The following is a 24,165-nucleotide window of genomic DNA, read 5'->3' on the forward strand; positions in this document are numbered from 1 at the left end:
ACGGAGCATTACCTTTCTCAATACCAATTGTACAGCTACACTTTGAAACACTTTCATGCTTGTTTTCCAATTTAACATAACACCTGCTGTAAATACACACAGAAATAAATATAGTTACCTGAACATATTGTATGGCCGGAACTAATCAGTCACGAAGGAAGATAAACACCAAAGAAGGTAAAGAATTAAAAATGAAACATAAACAGTTAGGAACAGCGAAATATATACTGAGATATATACACAGTTCATAATGCTGACATTTGGCATGTAAGTGTTCTGAAGCAACAAAGCAGATAGCATTCTACAACAAGTACTCCTCACCGATTTCCCCCAAACTGACAAAGTACATCTACATTATATGTGTCCAAGATGGTCTAGTTTCTTCTACATATCACAGCAAGCAATTGTGAGCCCCGGCTACAACACTAGTAATGGCACTGTTCTCTATCAGATTTCAGGATAATATCTAGTCTATGTTCCCAGCCGCCGTACTAGCTAGTGCGGAATGTCAAAGGTAGACTTTCAAGCAGGAATAGTTCTTTGAAAGTGTTATCAAACACAAACTCCCCTTGGTAGCATCAACTAGCATACAAGGCCCCTTAAAGATGTAATATAGGTTTTGTTTATGTCGTAGTAATCCAAGTCAGTACCATTGCTGGAAACACTGAAAGACTGTCTCTGTTTCAGGAGAGATGATGGTTTTACCGTCCCTCTTTCTTGGAGCCGTTTACTGTCTAGATGTCTGTCGTATGTCCAGAGATCCGTGAAGCTCTTACATTTAAGTCCTCCATAGATCAAATTATCCGTGTAATGCTTTACTGTACAGATCAAGTACACCTTGAATTCTGTACTGTGTATGTGTCCTTCGTGGATCAAGGTCCTTGAACCCTTCCTTCTCGAACGTCACCCTCGAACCTTGTACTGTAGATGTTCGTCATAGGTTATGTAATGCTTGAAGCCACTATTGTGTTGATGTCTTTAATATATCAACTAATTGTTGATTCCCAAACTGAGTAAATATCCTTCATAGTTCAAGTAAACATTGAACCGTATGGTGGATGTCCTTCGTAGATCCATCTAGTGATCCTTGAACTCTTTGTATTTGTGTAGATTTCAGTCGTAGCTCAAGGAATCATTGGAGGTCCGTACTTTTTACGTGAGCAGATAATCTTCCAGTGATTGGTTCGGAGCTATCATCCACAAAACCAAAGTAACTATTACAAGTACAGAGTGATAAAAAATCCCAGTTGTATTATACATACAACGAAGGATTTATTTCGATGACATTTGTTTCCTTAAAATCCAGAATATTAATACCTCACGCCTTGTGATCGCTCAGACTGATCTTCAAGGCTCGACCAACCCTGGAGACCGTAGTCACACTTCTTGGTAAATTCCGATATTTGTTCATGGGCTCTCACTTTCTAACTACTGCCTGATGAATGGCCTCCAGTTTGTTGTCTATCCGTCCCAGTTTTTCCTCCATGGCCTCCACTCTCGTCTTGACATCCTTCTGCTCCGTGTCCATAGTTTCAACTAATTCAAAAACATCATTTACTCCTTTGGAGATTTCTATGACACCAACAGCATTCTCTCCGACCATCAACCTCTCGTTCTTGGCGTTCCTCATGGAATGGATGGCTTTGAGAAGCTTTCCGTAGGCTCGGCGATGTTGGTAGTCCGAGACGTTTCCCTTTCGTTTGAGTCTCCATAACATCAGCAGGTTCTTGATGACGTCAGCTGCAGCGTTCTTCCTCCTCTTATCCAGCTGTATCCTTGTGACGAAGTTGTGGACGTACTTCTCAGCTCTCGTCTGCTCCAGCTTCTGAGCCAGGACAGCTACCAAGAGAGCCGTGGTGCCGACCCCCATCAGACCGGTTGTAACTGCAATAAACCTCCCACAGTCACTGTTCGGGGTTATATCGCCGTATCCAACTGTCAGGAACGTGATGGCGATCACCCACATAGCGTTCCGGAAGTTAGTGTGTTCGTGGTCGGGGTGGTAGTATCCTTCGCAGGTACGTAGCGCCCAGCTGTTGACGACAAATATGATACACATGATAGCAATTAACATCGTGCCTGGCTTCTCCGACATTAGAGCTTTGAATACAAACACCGTGTTGATCTTGACTTTGTTAAGCGCACCGAGACTTTGAGTAGACGTGTCTGTGAGAAGACGACTGTGGACCACCAACAGCTTGGCTACAAGATACAACCTCATCAGCATCAGTATTGACAGCACGGCGTCTATAGATACCTCTGTTGCATTGCCCTTCGTGTCGAAATAACCCAGGACTATTCGACCAGGGAATGGATGGATAGCGCAGACAGCGAGTTCAACGAATATCCTCACGTATGTAAGACGTGTCACAGCAAGCCTCCAGTCGTCCAGGCCATTGTCAGTCTGGTTTATTTGGATGCCAGTGACATGGTAGGCAACTACCGCGAAAAGGAGGAAGAGAGTGCTGATTGAGATGCCAGATTTAATGACGAGAGAAGCAACGGACCTCTTACTGTAGACTTTGTTCAGGAACAACTCGGTTTCCACGAACATCAAGATTATTCCAACCATGGCGAGCGTGAACTCCAGATTTACAATCATCCGACGTCTATTCAGAAGTTTTTTCCTCCGACTTAGCTTGTAGCTGATGTTGTCGAATCTCGTTACAGCTGGGGACAGGGGACCATTGCTTGACTGACTCATACTGTCTTCGTCTACGTATTTGGCGAACTTGCCTTTCCGTCGTCCGACCAGAGGAATTCCCGGATCCTCAACCAGTGTGTTCCCCGCCATATTCCTCTGCAACACAAGGAAAGAAGAGTTATTTCCCCTGGAAAGCATTTCAAATGGATGAAGCAAAATGATGACGTTGATAGTATATGTCGTTGCTGGTCTCCCACAATAAAGCAACGCGCCTTTATCTGTAATATAATATATGTCAAAACGGAAATAGATCCGCACTCTCGTTCACATACTGAATTAATTGCATAAATTTGATTTAAGCCATTAAGTTCTAAATTTTATGATGGTTGCCTGCCACAAAGCTACGGATTCCTGAGCAGATGGCATGGATAATGGTGTGATCGTCGAGCCACTGGTTGGCCTTAACGAAACGCTATTCTCAATATTTAGCAGGTATTGTGACCTCCACATGCCCGCTTAATCCGCTTCTGGTGACAAGCATAGGTAGAAGACATATTGTTACCATTGAAAACTTCAAATGATTAGGAAGCACAGGAGATCCAGGTTTCTTAAAAGAACCCTGTCAGAAATATCAGTCAACACATTGCCAGACCCGTTGATGCTTGTTAGCAATGTCCATGTTTGACATACACTTACCATGGTGACCCTTCAATAACAATGCTGAGTTGAGTGTACGTGCTGGTTAGAAAATACACTCTAATAAACTGACAATAGTTCAACCAATATGTACACGAACCGTTACAGAGAAGTCAAATGAATTTGAAAGAAATGTGTGATAAATACAAGGAATTGTTTAAGTACAGTAGAAAGTTCATTAACAACGCTTTTCAACGATCCCTGCCACCACTGAATGGACTATCGACGTTTCTGGGTCTGCTTTGTGGGATTCCCATGTGTTCGAACCAGCTTCTTCGTTATGACTTTATATTCTTAAACACAGACCTGGTAGCATTCAGTACAGTTTCAAATAAGGGATGTAATTTGACGGTCAGATCGATATAGTGAGATGTATTCAGCATATATTGATGTTCACATGCATCTTGTGTAAATAACATCATGCTAATATGGCGGACAACATTGATTCCAGCTGTTTAAACGTGAACACGACTCAGGGTAAAAGGTTAGGCTGTTCGACCCCATCAGTGCAATAGGTGGACTTTCAAATGCGACCATCACGGATGAGGACAACGGCAGTATTATACTGATAACACATGCACCAGTGTAATTGTATGTGTTGAGCTGGTAGCAATCAATCGTACTATCGGAATACTCACTTACATGATAATATTGTCATGTCGTTTATCGATACATACTATCGTGTATCGATTTATTGATATCGATGAAAGAATTGAAAGTAGTATCTATAGACGCTATGTCCTGAAATTTGATTAATTTGACCTAGTTTGTTTATGATGAATGTCTATTTGTGCTGTTTAATGGTGAACTGGCTTGTCTGTCAGGTAATACTGATACGGTATAAACAAACAAGATGGTATATCATATAACAGGAACACCTTAAGATGATATGTACTGTAACATATCATCTGAGAAGTCACGTGTAGCCCCGTCGTGCAAGGTGCTGAAGTCGCTGTGTAGAGTTACGTCCCTTAGGCGTGCCAGAAACCTATAATCGTGGGTTCGAATCCATGTTTGCCCTGATACGCGGGATTCACCAAACTGGTAAATGTCAGACACTTGCATCACTTCGGACTGTCCACCCAAATCAAGCTGACACAATGTGACGGACTCACTCACTCACGGACTCACGGACTCACTCACTCACGTCTGACCAAAACACATTTGTCTGATATCGTGTTCAGGACACGAATGTGTTATATCAGATAGACAACGTTTGTTTGACATGATGTAGCTATATATGTATAATATAACTCTGTGACAGCCTACATTTGTACAATTCCGTCATTGTGATTTGACATTTTTTCAATTTTGTTCTGGCAAATGATAGACAGTTTATTATCGGAAATCCCATAGTGCGAAAGGCGCATGCAGGAACTTTTTTCGCTTTTCATTCTGGTCTTTCACTTGATCGCCTATCAGCTCATTGAAGCTTTAGGGTTTGGGCACAAATTAACGCTCCTGTTCGATGCTATATTCTTGACAACAACATCAACCAATCTCGTGACATCACGAAACCTCTGTCGGTATTTCCCGTATGGGGCAAAGGTGCAATTTTCGCCAAACCATCTCTAAGGCTTGTGATTAGGGGATTGTACTGGGGAACTTGATAAATACTGTCTGCACTCTAAAACTTGGTACGATTGTTCCTTGACAATAGGTTTTGCGTTGTTCTATGGGGTGAAGCATAATTAATATTTCTGCTCTTACGAACTCACACAAACACACGAATCTCTGAAAATTGTGCTTCCTCGAAGTGGCTTACACGGCATTACCACTGAAAAGAACAACTTTTTGCATGAAAGCTTCATCGGGGCCGGATTATACGATTTACGTGACCCTATCGAGGATTTATAACTGCTCCATTTCTCATTGTAATAGGACAACGAAAGTCTACGAGATCTGAACGATGCTCCCTTTCAGGTACTGCGAGTGTTCTGTGGACAAATCGATCATTGCGTTCTTGCCACAGTCCCGTTAACCCTCTTGGGATCATGTTTAATTAAAACATTCCCGATTCGCAGAGTTAAAAAACCTAGAAACAAACAAGACATCACTTTGGTTTGATTACAAAAACAGCATCATGGCGACGTAATGTTTAGTTGTACAAAAGACTATGTCGATCTCAGGGACCATATCAAAACTCTTAATAGCCAATTTTTTGACAACTCTGAAGGATACACGATGAGACGCCCCTGAAATATAGTGCGAACGATAAACGTATAGGTGCAGGGACTCACCCCCAGTCTGTTGTAGTTTTTGGATTCAATGAAGATTGCAATGTATGTAATTCAAAAAGTTTTGCAATGTCTGTATTCCCAATGTTTGTAATGATATTACAAAATATTTGCGACCTTTGTCGTTTAAGAATACAAAAACATTACTTTTTTTAAGCTGGCTGACACTTCCATACATGTACTCGGAAAAAAAGATTATTTAAATTTAATTAAGTAAATTAAATATATCTAAAGTGAATAAGTGAGTAGTATTAAGTCTCGATAGCAATATTGAAGCCGAAACATGGGACCATGCTGGGTAGTGGGGATGGCCTATATCCCTACAGCCGTTAGACATCCTCTTGTCCAGGCATAGAGTGGCTGGCCACTGTCAGGCAAAGTACGGGAATCAACAGCTGAGGAATACAGTTATTGCTGGACAGCAAGGTTTGGTCTATAAATGCAAACACCTACGCATCCGAACTAAGCACAGGAAACAGGCATTAGTGCAGTTAACCCATATAGTGAAGTTCACAAGTCATGGTTTATCGATAGCAGTATGGATGTAGGTTTAAAGATTTGTGGCCATTTTATCGAGGTATATTTGTTCCGCTTTACAAGACTACCGATTTCTGGCTGCCACGCATGTTCTTTTACATAGAAACACCGCTATGTGGGACCTACGGCTGCCTCCAGGTAGAAGGCCCCCCATGCGTATTCACTGATTAGTCAGCATTTCGCGGTTGTGTCGAACCTTTGATAACACGAAGTATTGACATACGTCTCTGCCACTTCGACACAACGATGTTTGAATGTAAACAGTTGCTAAAACAGTTGTTAGGTGAGGTGAGGTGAGATGAAATTGGGTTTAACGTCGTACTTGAGAATATTTCGCTCATATGACGACGTGCATGCGTGTGTATGTGTATGTGCGGCTGCTTGTACTAGCTCAGCAGTAGTTAGGATAGGCCTATGACCAGCATACATTTGACATAACGATACGCATGCGCATACCTAATTCCTACGTGTGTATTTAACAGGATAATGTATCCACTTCCATCACCAATTCCCTATTGGACTCCTGTCCACGAAAGCAATGGTTGTCCTACAATACAGACACACTGTTGAGCAAAGTTATCTTTCAATTAAGTAGTAAATCTAAACATACCTGACTTATTACAATGGATTTCTTCTAAACATTGTTAGCTGAAGATGTAGTATTTAGGTGGATACTAAGCCCTTCGTATAATGCAAAAGCCCTAGATCTGCCTGAGGTTCTAAATCTCCCCATGGGCTCCTATTCAGACTGAGTAGAGCTATGTACTTCTGTCTATCGTCACTGAACATATATATATATATATATAATATATAATGTCCATTTATATGGCGCCAAACTCCACTGGGGCGTGCTCATAGCGCATACAAGAGTGAAGGAAAAGAAGTAAAAACTAGTAGCAGTACAAGGTCACTTTAAAAGTACAAATGGAACAGATGAGTCTTTAGGAGACACTTAAATTGTTCCAACGACTGGGCATCTTTGAGAAAATCTGGCAGTGAGTTCCATTTAGTGGCAGCTGCAACACTAAAGGACTTGTAACCAAAGGACATTTTCTTCCATGATGGCACTATGAGTCTCTGTCTCTGTATGAACAAAGACATATATAAACCGGATTCGTCTGAATGATGAGATGGACTGTTTACGTTCAGCCTCAGAAAAGTCCAGTCTCTGAACCTGCGAGAGCCTTATTGCCTTAATCCGGGTTAGAATAGGTCTTCAGCAACCCATGCTTGCCACAAAAGGCGACTATGCTCGTCGTAAGAGGCGACTAACGGGATCGGGTGGTCAGGCTCGCTGACTTGGTTGACACATGTCATCGGTTCCCAATTGTGCAGATCGATGCTCATGCTGTTGATCACTGGATCTTTTGGTCCAGACTCAATTATTTACATGCCACCGCCATATAGCTGGAACTATGCGGAGTGCGGCCTTAAACAACTAACCAACCATCCATTTACAGAACTTAGTCTCTCATAACTCCTCACAGGAGTGGCTCAACTTTTTATTTCTTATTTGTACTGTATCTCTTTGATATTGAGGCGAGACTTTAATAAACAATCTGTCTGTCTGTCTGTCAATACGGCGGAGGTGTTTGCTCATTGCGGTAGTTGAACAACAAACAAACATACTGATATATAGCTGCAATCCTACCACAGTACGGGCAGTATGAGATTTGATAGGGTATCGGAACGTTAAAAAGACACAAAATGCAATCACTCGGTTCCACAGCTCTTTCATAGCACCAACAACCACTTTGGTTGCTCTAAAGCTTTAAAAACATTTTTTTACAATACAAATCATTCATTTGAGGTTGACTCCGGCATCAGTTATGTTCCATAAACCGCTATTCCGTGACAATGAGATTAACGGCTTATCTTTGTGTCCGAATGATTCAGAGTCGTTAACTGTTCGAGAATCGTTTTTCGATACCAATTAAAGCAAATTATTGATTTTATTGCGTTAAGAGCAGCACTTGACATTTATCATATTGAGATTTTGTCCGACATTAAACCAGACGACCTGGAGAACAAAGCAAGCCCATGCATCACGCAGATGCCACCTCGCAGATTTGAGTAGACTGCCTGTGGAAATAACGTTGCTTATATTCATACGCAAATGCATTTTTATCGAATTTAACGATATTTTCCGCTGTGAATCTATAAATCAGCGACATGTCAAGCTATTCTATGGCTTCGATGAGCCAGCCCGCCTCTCGGTATGATCGGACGAGAAACATGCATTCGTTCATCGATTTCTGTATCTATAAATTGTCAATCGGTAACAGAAAAAAGAAATATTCCAAACACTTTGACAATACCACGTGCAGGCGATATTACACGTGCCGCATCCCCGGTGACCTTGGAGCTTATGAAAAATGTTCTGAAGCATAGCTGCTTGTAGGTTAAAACTTTCATCCGTGTCATTTTAATTCCAACTTTTATGAAGCCCAAACGCTTACGTGACAAAGTTTTGGAAAACAACCTTGGCAAACGTATGGGGTGGTGTTAACATGTACTTAGATGTAGCTGCACAATATGGTTTGAGAGTTTTAAGATTTTATATCATAAAAACCTGATCCATTACTCAGATTAAGGAATAAAGCATGCATAATGCATTTGATTGTATGAAGGCATAAAGAGGAAATTCGATAATCAGAATCAGCGGTAGTGCTACGACAGTTAAATTACCCTCAACACAGCCATTTCTGCGTCATCACATATTGAATTGCTACAGGGTTGGTATAAAAAAACACGGCGGTTTACATTCAGAAACGGAAAGCAGAATTAAATAAATTAAAATGTCAATAACGAGTACTATCGGGATAGGCACCATATTATACTCACCAAATAATCCCTATGCCGTCGATGGCAATAAAAGCATTACTGTCATTTCGAGGTGTGGTTTTAATGTTAGCTTGGTGACAGGTGTTCACGCTCAATACGGTAATTAACACGTTTTGTAATGATGCAATTATTCAGCGTCACTTTTGATGTAGCTTTGAGTTGTTCAATGAACAATAGAACAGTCGAGCTGACACAGCAAGTTAATTATTTGCTAATTAGTTAAATGTGTAGGAAAACAAGTCAACACTGCTGATGCATATCGTCAAGGTATGGGTGTGAGTGTCAAACTTAGTTCCCACGGGAAACAAGTTGAACGCATTTCTTGCTATGAAAAATAATATTTGATAGAATATGAAAAATAACCTCTGTGTTCTAAATTAGGTTTGGTCAGTTGAACGATACACTTTCATGTACATCTACAGAAACATTTTTGTATTTATTACTTCAATACTGTATTCAGTGTATTGTCTAACATTGATTTTTGGTTAATTTGTTTTCTCAACGCACACATAATACTAAATTTGAGGTATTGTGCATTCACATGATAGCATGATCAGATGATTAGAATGGAAAAAATAACAAAAAAGGACGACCGGGTTTGTGTAAATTTGTACAATGTAAGGTACTGTCTTAACCTATGCTAAAAGGGACTTGGGTCAGATATTTGCAAGCGTTTAATATCAGCAAAAGCTTTCAACCAGCTTTAAGGTTAGCTTTTAAGAAATATCTAATGTAAGCCCATAACACTGAAGCATTGAGATAAGGGAGTGAGTGAGTTTAGTTTAACGCCGCACTCACCAATATTCCAGCTATATGGCGGCGGTCTGTAAATAATAGAGTCTGGGCCAGACTATCCAGTGATCAACAGCATGTGCATCGATCTATGCAATTGGGAACCGATGACATGTGTCAACCAAGTAAGCGAGCCTCACCACCCGAACCCGTTTGTCGCCTCTTACGACAAGCATGGGTCACTGAAGATCAATTCTAACCCGGATCTTCACGGGTTGAAGCATTGACATGTACTTGTTGGATCGTCGGTGTAAACACTGCCGTCTTGTGACGTGAATACACAAGGCCAGTTAGAAAGTGGTGCAGTAGTCAGTCAAGTATTGATTCTAGTAATTTTCTTGGGATGATTCCCATCCGGGATTCGAACCAACACCCTCAGCGTCAGACACCTTATTGCCAGCACACAAAGTCAGCGGTCTAGCCCACTCAGCCACCGGGTACTAGCAGCTGTATAATTACTGAGAAAGTGTAATCCCAAATATAACATGTGTTACAACTTTTATGTAAGAATCTGGGGGACCATAGATAGTGCCTACCATACTTCATCCATTCGCGACATAAAATTGGAATACAAAATATGTACTATATGTAAGAAAGTGTTTGTTATTTATCTCCAATTGATAGCAGAATAAAACGTTTATAAGCCTCTATTTCCACTTTACGATACAAAAACAAAACCAATGATTATTTATTTAAATTTCGAAATTTCACTTTAAAATGTTAAAGCATCGGTTTTAACTGAGAATATTAACAAGAATTTAAAGAATCAAATTTCATCTTTTGTACGAGAATCATTATTTGACATAGGTGTTTAAACACTACATAGTAAGTATCTATTATATCGTGTTGTCGCAGCCGGAGGCCTAGTGGTAGTATACAGTGGTGGTATTCCAATTAAAACGGACCATGTAGTGACGATAAAACTGCATGACTCGTATCGGTCCTCGGCGGTCTGACAATAGCTGATATAAACTGTGTACTGAATCAATACTTGTGTATGTGGAACTATATCGCACTCGGTTTATCATTTCAACAGTAATCCAGCAGGGATATGTTAAACGTGCGCCTAGAACTGCAACTCTCAGGGCGAATTTTCTGCGTAAGCTTTTGAAATACTGGCCAGAAATCGAAGAAATGGAATTCCCTGTCCGCTTATCTGTGGTTTTATTGTTAAAGTAGATTATGAATGGGTTTACTGTTTGGATATGGAAAGGCTGGAGTATCACAGCCGTATCACCTACCTCATGCATATTAACATGTTTTCGCCCCGTGAAGATTCGGGTTAAAACTGGTCTTCTAACACATGCTTGTCGTAAGAGGCAACTATGACGGGATCGGGTGGTAAGGCTCACTGACTTGTCATTGTATCCCAATTGCGTAGATTGATGCTCATGATGTTGATCACTGGATTGTCTGGTCCAGACACGATTATTTACAGACCGCAGCCATAAAGCTGGAATATTGCTGAGTGAGGCGTTAAACAACCAGCCAACCAACCAATATGTTATCATATATCTTGACAGTCGCATTCCTAACCAGGAAAGAAACCCATGGTTGAAGATCTAGTACCGTTCCGGGATTGGTCAAATCATAAAGGATTTGCCTCTGTATCGGGACTGGATAAACTTGCGGCTGACAGCATGAAGAAAGTGCTTAGTATCGGTACTGGAGTAAGTGAGTATGGTTTTACGCCGTTTTTAGCAATATTCCAGCACATAGTACCATACGTGGTGGGGAATCGAACCCAGGTCTTCGGCGTGACGAGCGAACGCTTTAACCTCTAGGCCACCTAGGACTAGATGAATTAGGGGTTGATAGCACGATCCTCAATAAAATCAGTGGTTGATTGTAAGAAGAACGAGGCACAAAAGGGTAAAGGCATAAATGAGACCAGTAGTTCCTCGCAAGAAAAACAAATTTCTCTATCGGGACTCGACAAAATGGTGGCTGATAGCATGAATAAAATCACTGAGCCGCTGTATCGGAGTTACCAACGGCTAACAGTCTGAAGAACGCGGCACAAAACAACATGGTGGTTGATATCTTGAAGGACGCATCACTGTTTCGGGGCAAAACAACATAGTGGTTGATATCATGAAGAACGCATCACTGTTTCGGGACAAAACAACATGGTGGTTGATATCATGAAGGACGCATCACTGTTTTGGGACAAGACAACATGGTGGTTGATATCATGAAGAACGCATCACTGTTTCGGGGCAAGACAACATGGTGGTTGATATCATGAAGAACGCATCACTGTTTCGGGACAAGACAACATGGTGGTTGATATCATGAAGAACGCATTACAGTTTCGGGACAAGACAACATGGTGGTTGATATCATAAAGAACGCATCACTGTTTCGGGGCAAGACAACATGGTGGTTGATATCAAGAAGGACGCATCACTGTTTCGGGACAAAACAACATGGTGGTTGATATCATGAAGGACGCATCACTGTTTCGGGACAAGCCAACATGGTGGTTGATATCAAGAAGAAAGCGTCACTGTTTCGGGACAAGACAACATGGTGGTTGATATCATGAAGAACCCATCACAGCTTCGGGGCAAAATAACATGGTGGTTGATATCAAGAAGGACGCGTTACTGTTTCGGGGCAAGACAACATGGTGGTTGATATCAAGAAGAACACGTCACTGTTTCGGGACAAGACAACATGGTGGTTGATATCATGAAGACGCGTCACTGTTTCGGGACAAAACAACATGGTGGTTGATATCTTGAAGGACACATCACTGTTTCGGGACAAAACAACATGGTGGTTGATATCATGAAGAACGCGTCACTGTTTGTGGACAAAACAACATGGTGGTTGATATCAAGAAGAAAGCGTCACTGTTTCGGGATAAAACAACATGGTGGTTGATATCAAGAAGAAAGCGTCACTGTTTCGGGGCAAGACAACATGGTGGTTGATATCATGAAGAACGCGTCACTGTTTCGGGACAAAACAACATGGTGGTTGATATCATGAAGGACGCGTCACTGTTTCGGGACAAAACAACATGGTGGTTGATATCAAGAAGAAATCGTCACAGTTTCGGGGCAAGATAACATGGTGGTTGATATCATGAAGAACGCGTCACTGTTTCGGGACAAAACAACATGGTGGTTGATATCATGAAGGACGCGTCATTGTTTCGGGACAAAACAACATGGTGGTTGATATCAAGAAGAAAGCGTCACTGTTTCGGGATAAAACAACATGGTGGTTGATATCAAGAAGAACGCGTCACTGTTTTTCATGGTGGGATAAAGAACAGCATGGTGGTTGATATGATGAAGAACGCGTCACTGTTTCGGGACAAAACAACATGGTGGTTGATATCATGAAGGACGCGTCATTGTTTCGGGACAAAACAACATGGTGGTTGATATCAAGAAGAAAGCGTCACTGTTTCGGGACAAGACAACATGGTGGTTGATATGAAGAACGCATCACAGTTTCGGACAAAACAACATGGTGGTTGATATCATGAAGGACGCATCACTGTTTCGGGACAAAGACAACATGATGCATCACTGTTTCAAGACAACATGGTGGTTGATATCATGAAGAACGCATCACTGTTTCGGGGCAAGACAACATGGTGGTTGATATCAAGAAGGACGCATCACTGTTTCGGGACAAAACAACATGGTGGTTGATATCATGAAGAACACATCACAGCGAGTCACTGTTTCGGGACAAAGACAACATGGTGGTTGATATCATGAAGAACGCGTCACTGTTTCGGGACAAGACAACATGGTGGTTGATATCACGAAGAACGCGTCACTGTTTCGGGACAAAACAACATGGTGGTTGATATCAAGAAGGACGCGTCACTGTTTCGGGGCAAGACAACATGGTGGTTCAACTGTTGTGGTTGATATCAAGACAAAACGCGCATCACTGTTTCGGGGCAAGACAACATGGTGGTTGATATCATGAAGAACGTTTCGGCGTCACTGTTTCGGACAAACAACATGGTGGTTGATATCAGAAGAACGGTTCACATGGTGGTTGATTATCAAAACAACATGGTGGTTGATATCATGAAGGACGCGTCATTGTTTCGGGGCAAGACAACATGGTGGTTGATATCATGAAGGGGACGCATCACTGGTTTATCATGAAGGGCGTCACTGTTTCGGGAAAAAACAACATGGTGGTTGATATCGTGAAGGACAACATGGTGGTTGATATCAAGAAGGACGCATCACTGTTTCGGGACAAGACAACATGGTGGTTGATATCATGAAGAACGCGTCACTGTTTCGGGGCAAGACAACATGGTGGTTGATATCACGAAGAACGCATCACTGTTTCGGGGCAAGATAGCATTGTGGTTGATGGCATAAAGAACGAGTCACTACGTTTGGTGTGGACAAGTCAGTTGTCGGGAGCCTGAAGAACATGACAACTCGGATGATCATGACTCATAACTTGTGTATCGTAGTACCCCAAAGGTGTGCATCTCCGCTCATAATATCTATCACTGGTTTTTCTTTCCCATAGCACATTCAAGGCGTACTCACAAACCTATATGTATCTACACAACTGATATACCCATATTTTCTCATATTCTCAATTATCTTTTCACAGAGCCGGTTTTTAAGTAATTTTATCTATTCGTGTACTTGTTTTCCCTTTCAAATTTAAATGACTCACGTCACCATTTTGTGTTGTTAGAAAGGTTCCCGTAATGACTTATCTCATTTTTGATAATTACATTTCATAATTCGGTACTACCTGTAATACAATATTCACCTGACATGTATTATTATTATTAATCAATGATAACAGTATAAGTCGATTCCTATAGTATCGGAGTTCCAACCACAAAGTTATTACATGCACACACAATGATTACTCTGAGCAACAAATACATCTGTTACAGTCTATTTGGCGTACAACAAATTATGTGTAATCATGCGCGAGTTTACACGCTACTAAAGTTACCTGACGTGTGGCATGTCACCGAGCATAACATTATGTGCATTGTTTGAGCTGTCATGGCGAACAACATTTTGTCATTGACATTTTGTTTTCTGTGTCCGAGAAAGTCCGAAATCGGTCAATTAGTTTTACTCGTGAGTTTCCTTTAAGGCCGTTATACCAAATTTAAACAAAGTCAACAATGAATTCAGCTGCGGGAGTATGTAGGTGAGACGAAATATGCTGCACTGGATCAAATCGACTGCTATTGTAGAATAGCCAAACCAGGGCCCCGTTCCTCAAAGCGATCGTAGCGCTACGATAGTCGTAAGCGTATGTTAAAGTATGGGAGTTACGATCAACTTAGCGCTACGATCGCCTTGAGGAACGGGGCCCCGCTAACTGAGTCTTTCCAAACTATTTGAGACCTCGAACAGTCGCTAGTGGATGCACAACTTCGTCTGAATTCAAGATTCGGCCACAAGCACGGATCCGGTTGTTAAAACAACTTCAGAGGAATAGTTGGTGAAGATTTGTCAGGCGCATTCATAATGAAAACGTCCAATAGTTTGAATACTGAGCAGAAGCCATCCAGTTGTTATCAACCAAAGATTATCATCCAATAGTTTGTTAACCACCAATCATGTTTCTGTCACAGCAGAAAAAATGGGGACGCTTATTTGTTTTTGTTTGTGAGTCATAAGGAATCGTGAGATCTTGTTTTTGGGTGACCATGTGCATTCAAAAGTAAATCTACAAAACAGAATGAGTAGGCCTATATCACAGCGCCTCTTTTCTGAAAAGATGCATTTCTATGTCCTTCTGATTTTGAGTGATGATCCATTCATTTAATTTCCATAACCATCTGGAACGTCCAATGGAATCTGTGTCGCCAGACAGCATATGTTTACATTCTGAATTTTGGTAACCGTATTAATGACGATATTTAGGATGTCAGCGATTACCTGAGAAGACACTCTGAGGCGCCCCTGCGTGAAACACGTGAAGCCTGTTCCCTGGGCCGTTTGCACGTGCATTTCGCTTTGTGATTTTGTGTCCCGTGACAAGCATGCAATTTATTCGTGTCCGCTCAGTGTGCGATGCAAATCTGGGACATTTAACGCTTTGGTGCTGGCATACCTTGAAACATAATCTGATCGATCATTTTTCAATTATCCAATCGATTATGTAACCAACTATCACTGGTTTCTGGCGTGCCCAAGGGACGTAGCTCTGCCCAGCTATTTCTGACGCCTGAGACTACTGCGCAACCGTGACCGCCTTCATGCTGTATCACATGTCATGATGTAATAACTGAATGCATGACGCAATGTTTAAACCGATCAGATGAATTCCACACCGAACCAGACACACGTGCTATCTGATATCCCGGCACCACCGTTAGTTTTGTGTGGCCAGATTGGAAAACAACGTTACCGCAACTAAATTGTATGTTTTCTATTCTGACTTTCTTACAACGTTATGGTGTCACGTTACCAAAACACACTTCTACAACATTCCTAGAAAGTTTTATTATTATATTTACACATTCATCATTGACATATTCTGACATATTCTCACCACGTCTTGACAGGGCTGGTATTTACATTAAGTTCGCTCTAATTTCCTTAAGTATCGTGTTGACTTAGTGACGTGGCTCTCTGAGCGGTCTCTCTTTACTTGGGTCTCCTTACTTGAAAATGGCGGCCTTGAGGCAAAGTGGTCGTTCACCTCTGTTTGGAATATCCGAACTGTTTCTCTATGTTTTAAGTTTGGTGAAGTATGATTTCATAGCCAGGTTGGATTTCACTTACTGCGGGTTCTTGTGAACGAAATTGGATATAGTTATATTAAACACGTTGTTGTAGTTCAACGTTGTCACAGCGTTACTGACGGTGTTATGTTACACTGTAGCTTTTTCACACCATGATCTTCACGGTAATGCAAGTACACAGTTGATAACACATTGATCTTCAGGTTTATACCGTTGCATAATTGCATATTGATCTTCACGGTAATACAGTGACGGCTGATAATACCTTGATCCACACAGTAAAACGGTAACATAGGGATAATACCTTGATCCACACAGTAAAACGGTAACATAGGGATAATACCTTGATCCTCACAGTAAAACGGTAACATAGGGATAATACCTTGATCCACACAGTAAAACGGTAACATAGGGATAATACCTTGATCCACACAGTAAAACGGTAACATAGGGGTAATTGACCTTGCCGGTGACACAGTTTATAACACATTGACCTTGACGGCAATACGGTGACACAGTTTATAACACATTGACCTTGACGGCAATACGGTGATACAGTTTATAACACATTGACCATGACGGCAATACGGTGACACAGTTTATAACACATTGACCTTGACGGCAATACGGTGACACAGTTCATAACAAATTGACCTTGACACGGCTACACAGCAATACGGCAATACCGCTACACAGTTCATAACAAATTGACCTTGACGGCAATACGGTGACACAGTTTATAACACATTGATCATGACGGCAATACGGTGACACAGTTTATAACACATTGACCATGACGGCAATACGGTGACACAGTTTATAACACATTGACCTTGACGGCAATACGGTGACACAGTTTATAACACATTGACCATGACGGCAATACGGCTACACAGTTCATAACAAATTGACCTTGACGGCAATACGGCTACACAGTTCATAACAAATTGACCTTGACGGCAATACGGCTACACAGTTCATAACAAATTGACCTTGACGGCAATACGGTGACACAGTTTATAACACATTGACTTTGACGGCAATGCGGTGACACAGTTTATAACACATTGACTTTGACGGCAATACGGTGACACAGTTTATAACACATTGACCTTGACGGCAATACGGTGACACAGTTTATAACACATTGACCATGACGGCAATACGGCTACACAGTTTATAACAAATTGACCTTGACGGCAATACGGCTACACAGTTTATAACAAATTGACCTTGACGGCAATACGGTGACACAGTTTATAACACATTGACCATGACGGCAATACGGTGACACAGTTTATAACACATTGACCTTGACGGCAATACGGCTACATATTGATAATATATTGATTTTTCAGGTTAATACGGTAACACAGTTGATATTACATCGACCTTCACTGATGATATTATACATTGACCTTCACAGGAATGCTCGGAATAAAATTATCTTCAAGGCAATAAAACTACATAACTGATCGATACATTGACCTTCAAGGTAATATGACCACATGCCTGGTACACGTGTACATTATGCGTGTTATCTACACGATATTCAGATGATAACGTCTTTGGAGATCACATGTGGCATGCTATCCTTGGCGATAGGGTTGGGTATTGCGATCATGTTCGTATTGCGATATATTGTGTATGTGTGGGCGTATTGCAATATGTAAGGTAATGTATTGTGAAAGTGTAACACACGGTTTAGCTCTTTAACACCAGTCAACCAGAGTATTATACTGCCATGTTTTACCATATTATTCAAATGATACAACTACAATTTAAATGAGTTAATTTTTTAAATGAAAAGGACGCTAACACATTATAAGTGTTTTCAGACATTGTGAAAAGTGATAGATTTAATAAATACATCATATGTTAGGCAGGTTCCTCAAGTTATATGTCATTTTGATGTGAATACTGCCTGTCCGGTTTACCGGCCTACGGTGTCTTGGTCGGTTTTCCGGCCTGTCGTGTTGAATGGGTTAATTAAGGTAATGAAATTACTGTTTTCGTTTCTTTTGAAACAATGTCACTGGCCACTGTCAGGACTCAGATGTGTTTGACAAATAAACATTCTCAAAACTATTAATGTATCATTATATAAAAAAAATACAAATGTTATTAGTATTTTTTACTACATCACGAAAATTACCGATCATGGTCACGGAAATTGCCGATCGTATAGGATGAACCGGTTTGCGATAAGTGTACCGCAATGTATCGTATTGCGAAGTTGGAATTGCAATAAACCGGTTAACCGGTATTATCGCCCACCCCTACTTGATGGTAGCCTGTAAAGATTCATGTTTCGGCCAGACAATCCTGCGATCACACGTAAATTTCAGTGTATAATTGACACTCTCCTGATTACAATCTAAAGTAAGGCCAGAAATGCTTGGAAAATGCTTTTTGGCAATTATTTGATAATGGTTGATATTTCAGATTCAAAACTCATATATAATCATTCATACCACCTCGACCTAATATGGCATATGAGTAATCACGATGTATCATTTCCTAATCATAATGATTACTCGTAAAATATCGAAAAACTTTAACGTCTGAAAGCGTGAATGCTGTATTATTGCGAGCAATAAAATTCTTACAGTTACCCCAGATCAGCTCGATGGGATTGAGTTCACAGTGCCGTACTGGTGTACGTAGAAGTATGTGGCCTTGTTTTGCAGCTAGTTCGGCAGTGATGTACTGGATTGGCTTTTTGTGCTGCCGGACCAGCATGCAAGATGATCAGGCGTCTACCTTTGCCTGATGGTAACACTGGTGCCTTAGAACAATCTGAAGGAAGCCACATCCGATCGGTTGAGTGATTTTTATTACACCAGGTCTCATCAAGGTATATGATTTGAAACCCCAGATTGCGGTATTCTTCAACTGTTCCAAGTGTTGTTTTCGAGACATTTATTGTATTTTTGATCTCACCTTGTATTTTAGCACACGTCGGTGGGGGTTTTGCGTTCATACAGTTTATAAACTGCACGGCGTATGACACCCTTATCAAAGCTATCCAGTTTGTGTTTCCTACCTGGTTTTGATTTTGACACGACCCCTGAGGTAACTGATTTGTTTACAACTTTGAAAACCTGACTATATGTCAAATTAAGGGCTTTACACATTCTATAATAAACCTTGTCATAGCTGACGAGAGGTTTCCCCCTTTGTTTCTCCAGTATGAAATACTGGTATAAGTTTGAAATTAATTGTTCTGCAGAGATATCAAGTCACATGTTGCCAGTTCAATGCTCATACACGAAGTGAAACTTCTATGGGTGAACAAGATTATCTATGCGATTTGAATTAAGACTTTTTTACGTAATTATTTGAATATAACTACTACTAAAGTTCTATCTTTTCACACATATAGATGTTCAAAAAAACAAACAAACCTTTTACAATCATTTATGTAATTTAATTAGTTGAGGTAATATGAATAATTATAGTCTGTATTTCAAAACTACAGTTTGTACTTGAATATTTACGAATGTTGTTAAAACGTCAAAATTTCCTCCTGTGAAGTCACCCCTCAAGTGCATTTTTTCATCTGAGCTTTAATATCCAACTAGGTAGAGTCGTACATGTATCATATATGTGCTTTTATCTTGTGTCAAATTCATCATATTGATATTGAAGCCAAAAAGCGTTTTCCAAACATTTCTTGCCTTACTTTAGTACGTGTTGGTAGTTATGTAAGCAGACAAACCAACCTTTATTATGATACATTTTATCTTTCATTACTATACTATTTACTCAAATACTGATCATTTTCAAGTTCGCATTTACAATACTATCCATATCATCTGACCTTGACCCTGACCTCATTGTAGTATCATTATTGCTAACGACAAGATTGCTTGGGTGTGTTGATGTGTGGGTGGAGATATTGTGTACTGATGAGGTGATTGCCTCATTTACATATAGCAAAACAGCTGATCAGAGTACAATAGATAAATGAGAGAATGCGAGACAACTTCACGCTTCAGTTTCGGATTATTTTCGCAATGAGGACTGTTAATCAGCCGAACGGCGTCCTTAATTAATAGAACACAATATAACCTACATATACTGCTATCCATACTATATGCAAAAACCAGAAATGATAAATTGAAATATAATCGTATCTCACATGACACGACGTGGAAAAGACCGCCGTTACATTGGCTCTCGGTGTATAAATCTACCATTAACTCTCCAGATGGTGCACAAACGTCTTGGTTGGCCGTCACGCTGGGACAATTTGCATTCGGTCATTAAAAGGTTATGGCTGCCACGACAAATAGCATTCGGCATATATTTGACATAATCGCAGCGTTAATATCACACGTATAAACGAAATCAAATATATTCACAGTTCATAATCATACATGCATACATTAGCTTCAGCGGCGACATGACATTTTTGTTTGCTAAATGTGCACACTGAGTGATCAGTGCTGTGGGCTGCCTTCAGTAGCTACTGAATAAAGTGTGTATCGAATATTAGCTACATCAGCATATTATTCAGCGCTGTAATACATCATCCTCTTACGCTGTCCTTGAACTTTGACATTAACACAGCAAACCCTTTGTATTTACGTCATGTATGAGAACGATTATTATACGGGTTAGCTTACTCCAACATAACAGTGGCCGCTGTTATAAATTATGGCTCTACTTCATGAAACATATTCCTTGAGTCAAACATTCTCCATACAAAAGTCCCAAACCATCACACGGCTAGTACTCACACGTGAACGTCAGCATCGTCTACAACGACATCGGCCCTGTACCTCCACTCCCGAGAAACCCTTCCTTGTTTACCTCCGTCTCACTGCATGCTGCAACTACTACTGCAACTACTACTGCATGCGCTGCAGCCTGTAGCGCAGGCTTCATTATCGGCACCATATGTCGCCAACTACGCCTTCTTAATTAATAAAAAATAACACCACTGCAGTTTTCCTTCGCGAGACTGTATACATATTCATTACAGGCCCGGACAGAGCTCGGAGCTACGAAGCGTTATTTTCAGTTTTGGTCACAGAAAAGTCTTAAAGAAAACCTGTTTATTATCACCCTGAAATGTTTATTGATTCGGACAAGGTTTGGGAGAAGACCCTGGCAATCAATTATAACAAACTGTTGACAAGAGGGGCTGTAGGTCTGCCTTCGCTGTGTAGTGGATAGAGAGTCTGCGCGGGGAGTGAAAGGTCTGTAGTCCGATCTCCTGCCATACCACGGGACGTTGGAAGGTGGTACTTGTTGTTACTCTGCCTGGTGCTCGGTATATAGGGATAGGACAAGGACTGGAGTCAGGATGTCGGTGTGGAGTCGGTTTGTCTGACTGGGGTTTCCGTTTTAAACTGTGACATTGTATTTCAGTGTACTAGCAGTATAGATCCGGCAAACATGCAAGCCGCAAACACACTCGTGCAGGAACGTCCTTATGTAAGTGAATGGAAAATAATGAGCGCGACGGAAAGCCAGATTTAATCTTAAATTCCATAGTTTGTATGAAGTACTTAGTGAATTCGATAATTGTTTCCCATTAAATGTTTTATCAACAATTCTTTGCGAGGGGAATGTTTATCAACTCCTGAACCACTTGCCAATATCTTTGTTTGTTCGTTAAGGCACTATTCCAGCTATATGAATGTCTGTAAATAATCGAATCTTGTTCACACAATCCACTGATTGAGCATCGAACACGCGACTGGGATACGAAGACATTCATCAAAGTAGACAGCGAGCCTGACCATCCGATTCCGTTAGACGCCTCTTACGACAAGTACAGGTTGCTGAACATAAATTCTACTCCAAACCTTCACGGGTGGCCAACATCTACATAGATATTTGCTGTTGAAACGTTCCTTTTTTAGAATCAGTATCAATGTACAAATTTCTATGTATAATGCTATATATTTTAATTTTGTCTTTTTACTTGTCAATCTTATGGAACCCTGGAAGGGACATTGTCGCGTTGTCGCCCTCTCAAAAACAAGCAAAAAGAAGGCAAAATTAACCAAAGCGCGACAATGCGACAACGCGACATTTCGGCCATTTGTCGCATTGTCGCGTTTTTAATAATATTTTTCTATTCACCCAAAAAGTCTGAATCAATGGTTGGTTGGTTGGTCGTTGTTGCTATATTCCAGCTATATGGCGGCGGTCTGTAAATAGTCGAGTCTAGACCAGACAATCCAGTGATCAACAGCATGAGCATCGATCAGCGCTATTGGGATCCTTTTAGTCACCTCTTACGAACCCGGATCCTCACGGGTTCAAAGGTCAACGTGACCAGCTCTGCAACATACTGCTCACCATAGAAGTGCAAATTACGCTTCTCAAATCAAAGTTTAAACAAACCCAGACAAGTTCAATTAAACTATACGCAAGGTGTGAGCCAGTTTAAGTCTATCTACAGATAGTGTTCAGTGAGTGAGTTTAGTTTTACACCGCACTCAGCAATATTCCAGCTATATGGCGGCGGTCTGTAAATAATCGAGTCTGGACCAGACAATCCAGGGATCAACATTATGAGCATCGATCTGCGAAATTGGGAACCGATGACATGTGTCAGCCAAGTCACCCAGCCTGACCACCCGATCCTAATAGTCGACTCTTACGACAAGCATGGATTCCTGAAGATCAATTCTAACCCGGATCTTCACGAGTCTGTTGTGTTCAGTGCCACACAGGCGTGGAACGTTGACTTTGGGTATTTCATGTAATCAGTAACTTGTTGCCAGATATATATCATATAGGCGGTGGTTGAAGGAAACCAAAGTGCTGCTTAGCCATTCCAGGAACACCCGGTGTCTACACTGATTTTCTTTGATCCGCTCAATAATTGCCCTCACGACCAAGTAAATCTTCCCCGACGGATAGTACAGACTGGTTCGTCTCTGGCGTAGTCGTTGTATATTAACGATTGGATCAAATTTGCTGGGGCTGTCATTTTGCCGGAACCTAGTCCCACTATAAATCAATTGACACGACCTATTTAGATTTAAGCTTAAATGAAATATAGACCAGGGTCCCGATCCACAAAGCGTTCGTAACGTTACGAACTGTCCTAACTCTATAGTTTATCATAGGTTTACGGATGTCGTAGCGCTACGAACGCGTTGTGGGTCGGCACCCAGTGTCTTTTTTCACAAACCTCAAGGACGATTGCAACTGCTCTATCATAGACTTTAACATAAGATTGCTTTACTTTCTGTGGTTTTTCTACGGTCACGTGATAGGTCATGGAGCCATATGCACACGAAACGACACATTATCTCAGCATATACTGAACACTTGAGGACGACCATGGCTATTCAGCACGTATAGCCAAGTATTGTGCAATAGAGGTTACTCAGCAGGCATTTAGACTTGCAAATATCCAGATTTATATCGTTACTGCCGTGAAGAGCAATATTATTAATACAACTTGTCGGAAAAATAAGAGAGTAAATAAAAGTTCCGAGTTCCTTGTTATCGAGACCAGAATTTGAAGACAGATTTCGAGCTTTAGCTAAAATCTTTGTTTGTTCAATAAGAAATCGTTGTTAGGCCACACGGTGTCCATTTATCAGTCGACAATTGTTCTGCGGACACTATGTTTCAATATTGGTACGTGTGTTTGTTTGTTGTTTGTTTAACGTCTTCAGTACTATGCCCCGGTGTCGTTGTACAAAAGGTATGTATTAAGGTAT

At 40.9% G+C, this 24,165-nt stretch overlaps 1 protein-coding gene across 5 annotated transcripts in view; it reads right to left on the reverse strand.

Moving 5' to 3' along the window:
* Positions 1 to 622: 622 nt before the first annotated feature.
* Positions 623 to 24,165, reverse strand: part of LOC124260328 (small conductance calcium-activated potassium channel protein 2-like) — a 73,459-nt gene continuing 49,916 nt past the window's right edge. For 3 of the 5 annotated variants that reach the window (XM_046694608.1, XM_046694610.1, XM_046694612.1), the window contains exon 2: positions 623 to 2,800. In XM_046694608.1, coding sequence (XP_046550564.1) covers positions 1,418 to 2,800 — 1,383 coding nt within the window. In that variant the 3' untranslated portion in view covers positions 623 to 1,417. Of the gene's footprint in view, positions 2,801 to 20,303; positions 20,309 to 21,213; positions 21,302 to 24,165 lie in introns of those variants that run through there. The other 2 variants (XM_046694611.1, XM_046694613.1) reach the window with 2 other exon arrangements.

The sequence above is a fragment of the Haliotis rubra genome, unplaced genomic scaffold, assembly GCF_003918875.1.
Source record: "Haliotis rubra isolate DU_JTF1 unplaced genomic scaffold, ASM391887v1 Scf76, whole genome shotgun sequence".
NCBI classification, from domain to species: Eukaryota; Metazoa; Mollusca; class Gastropoda; order Lepetellida; family Haliotidae; genus Haliotis; species Haliotis rubra.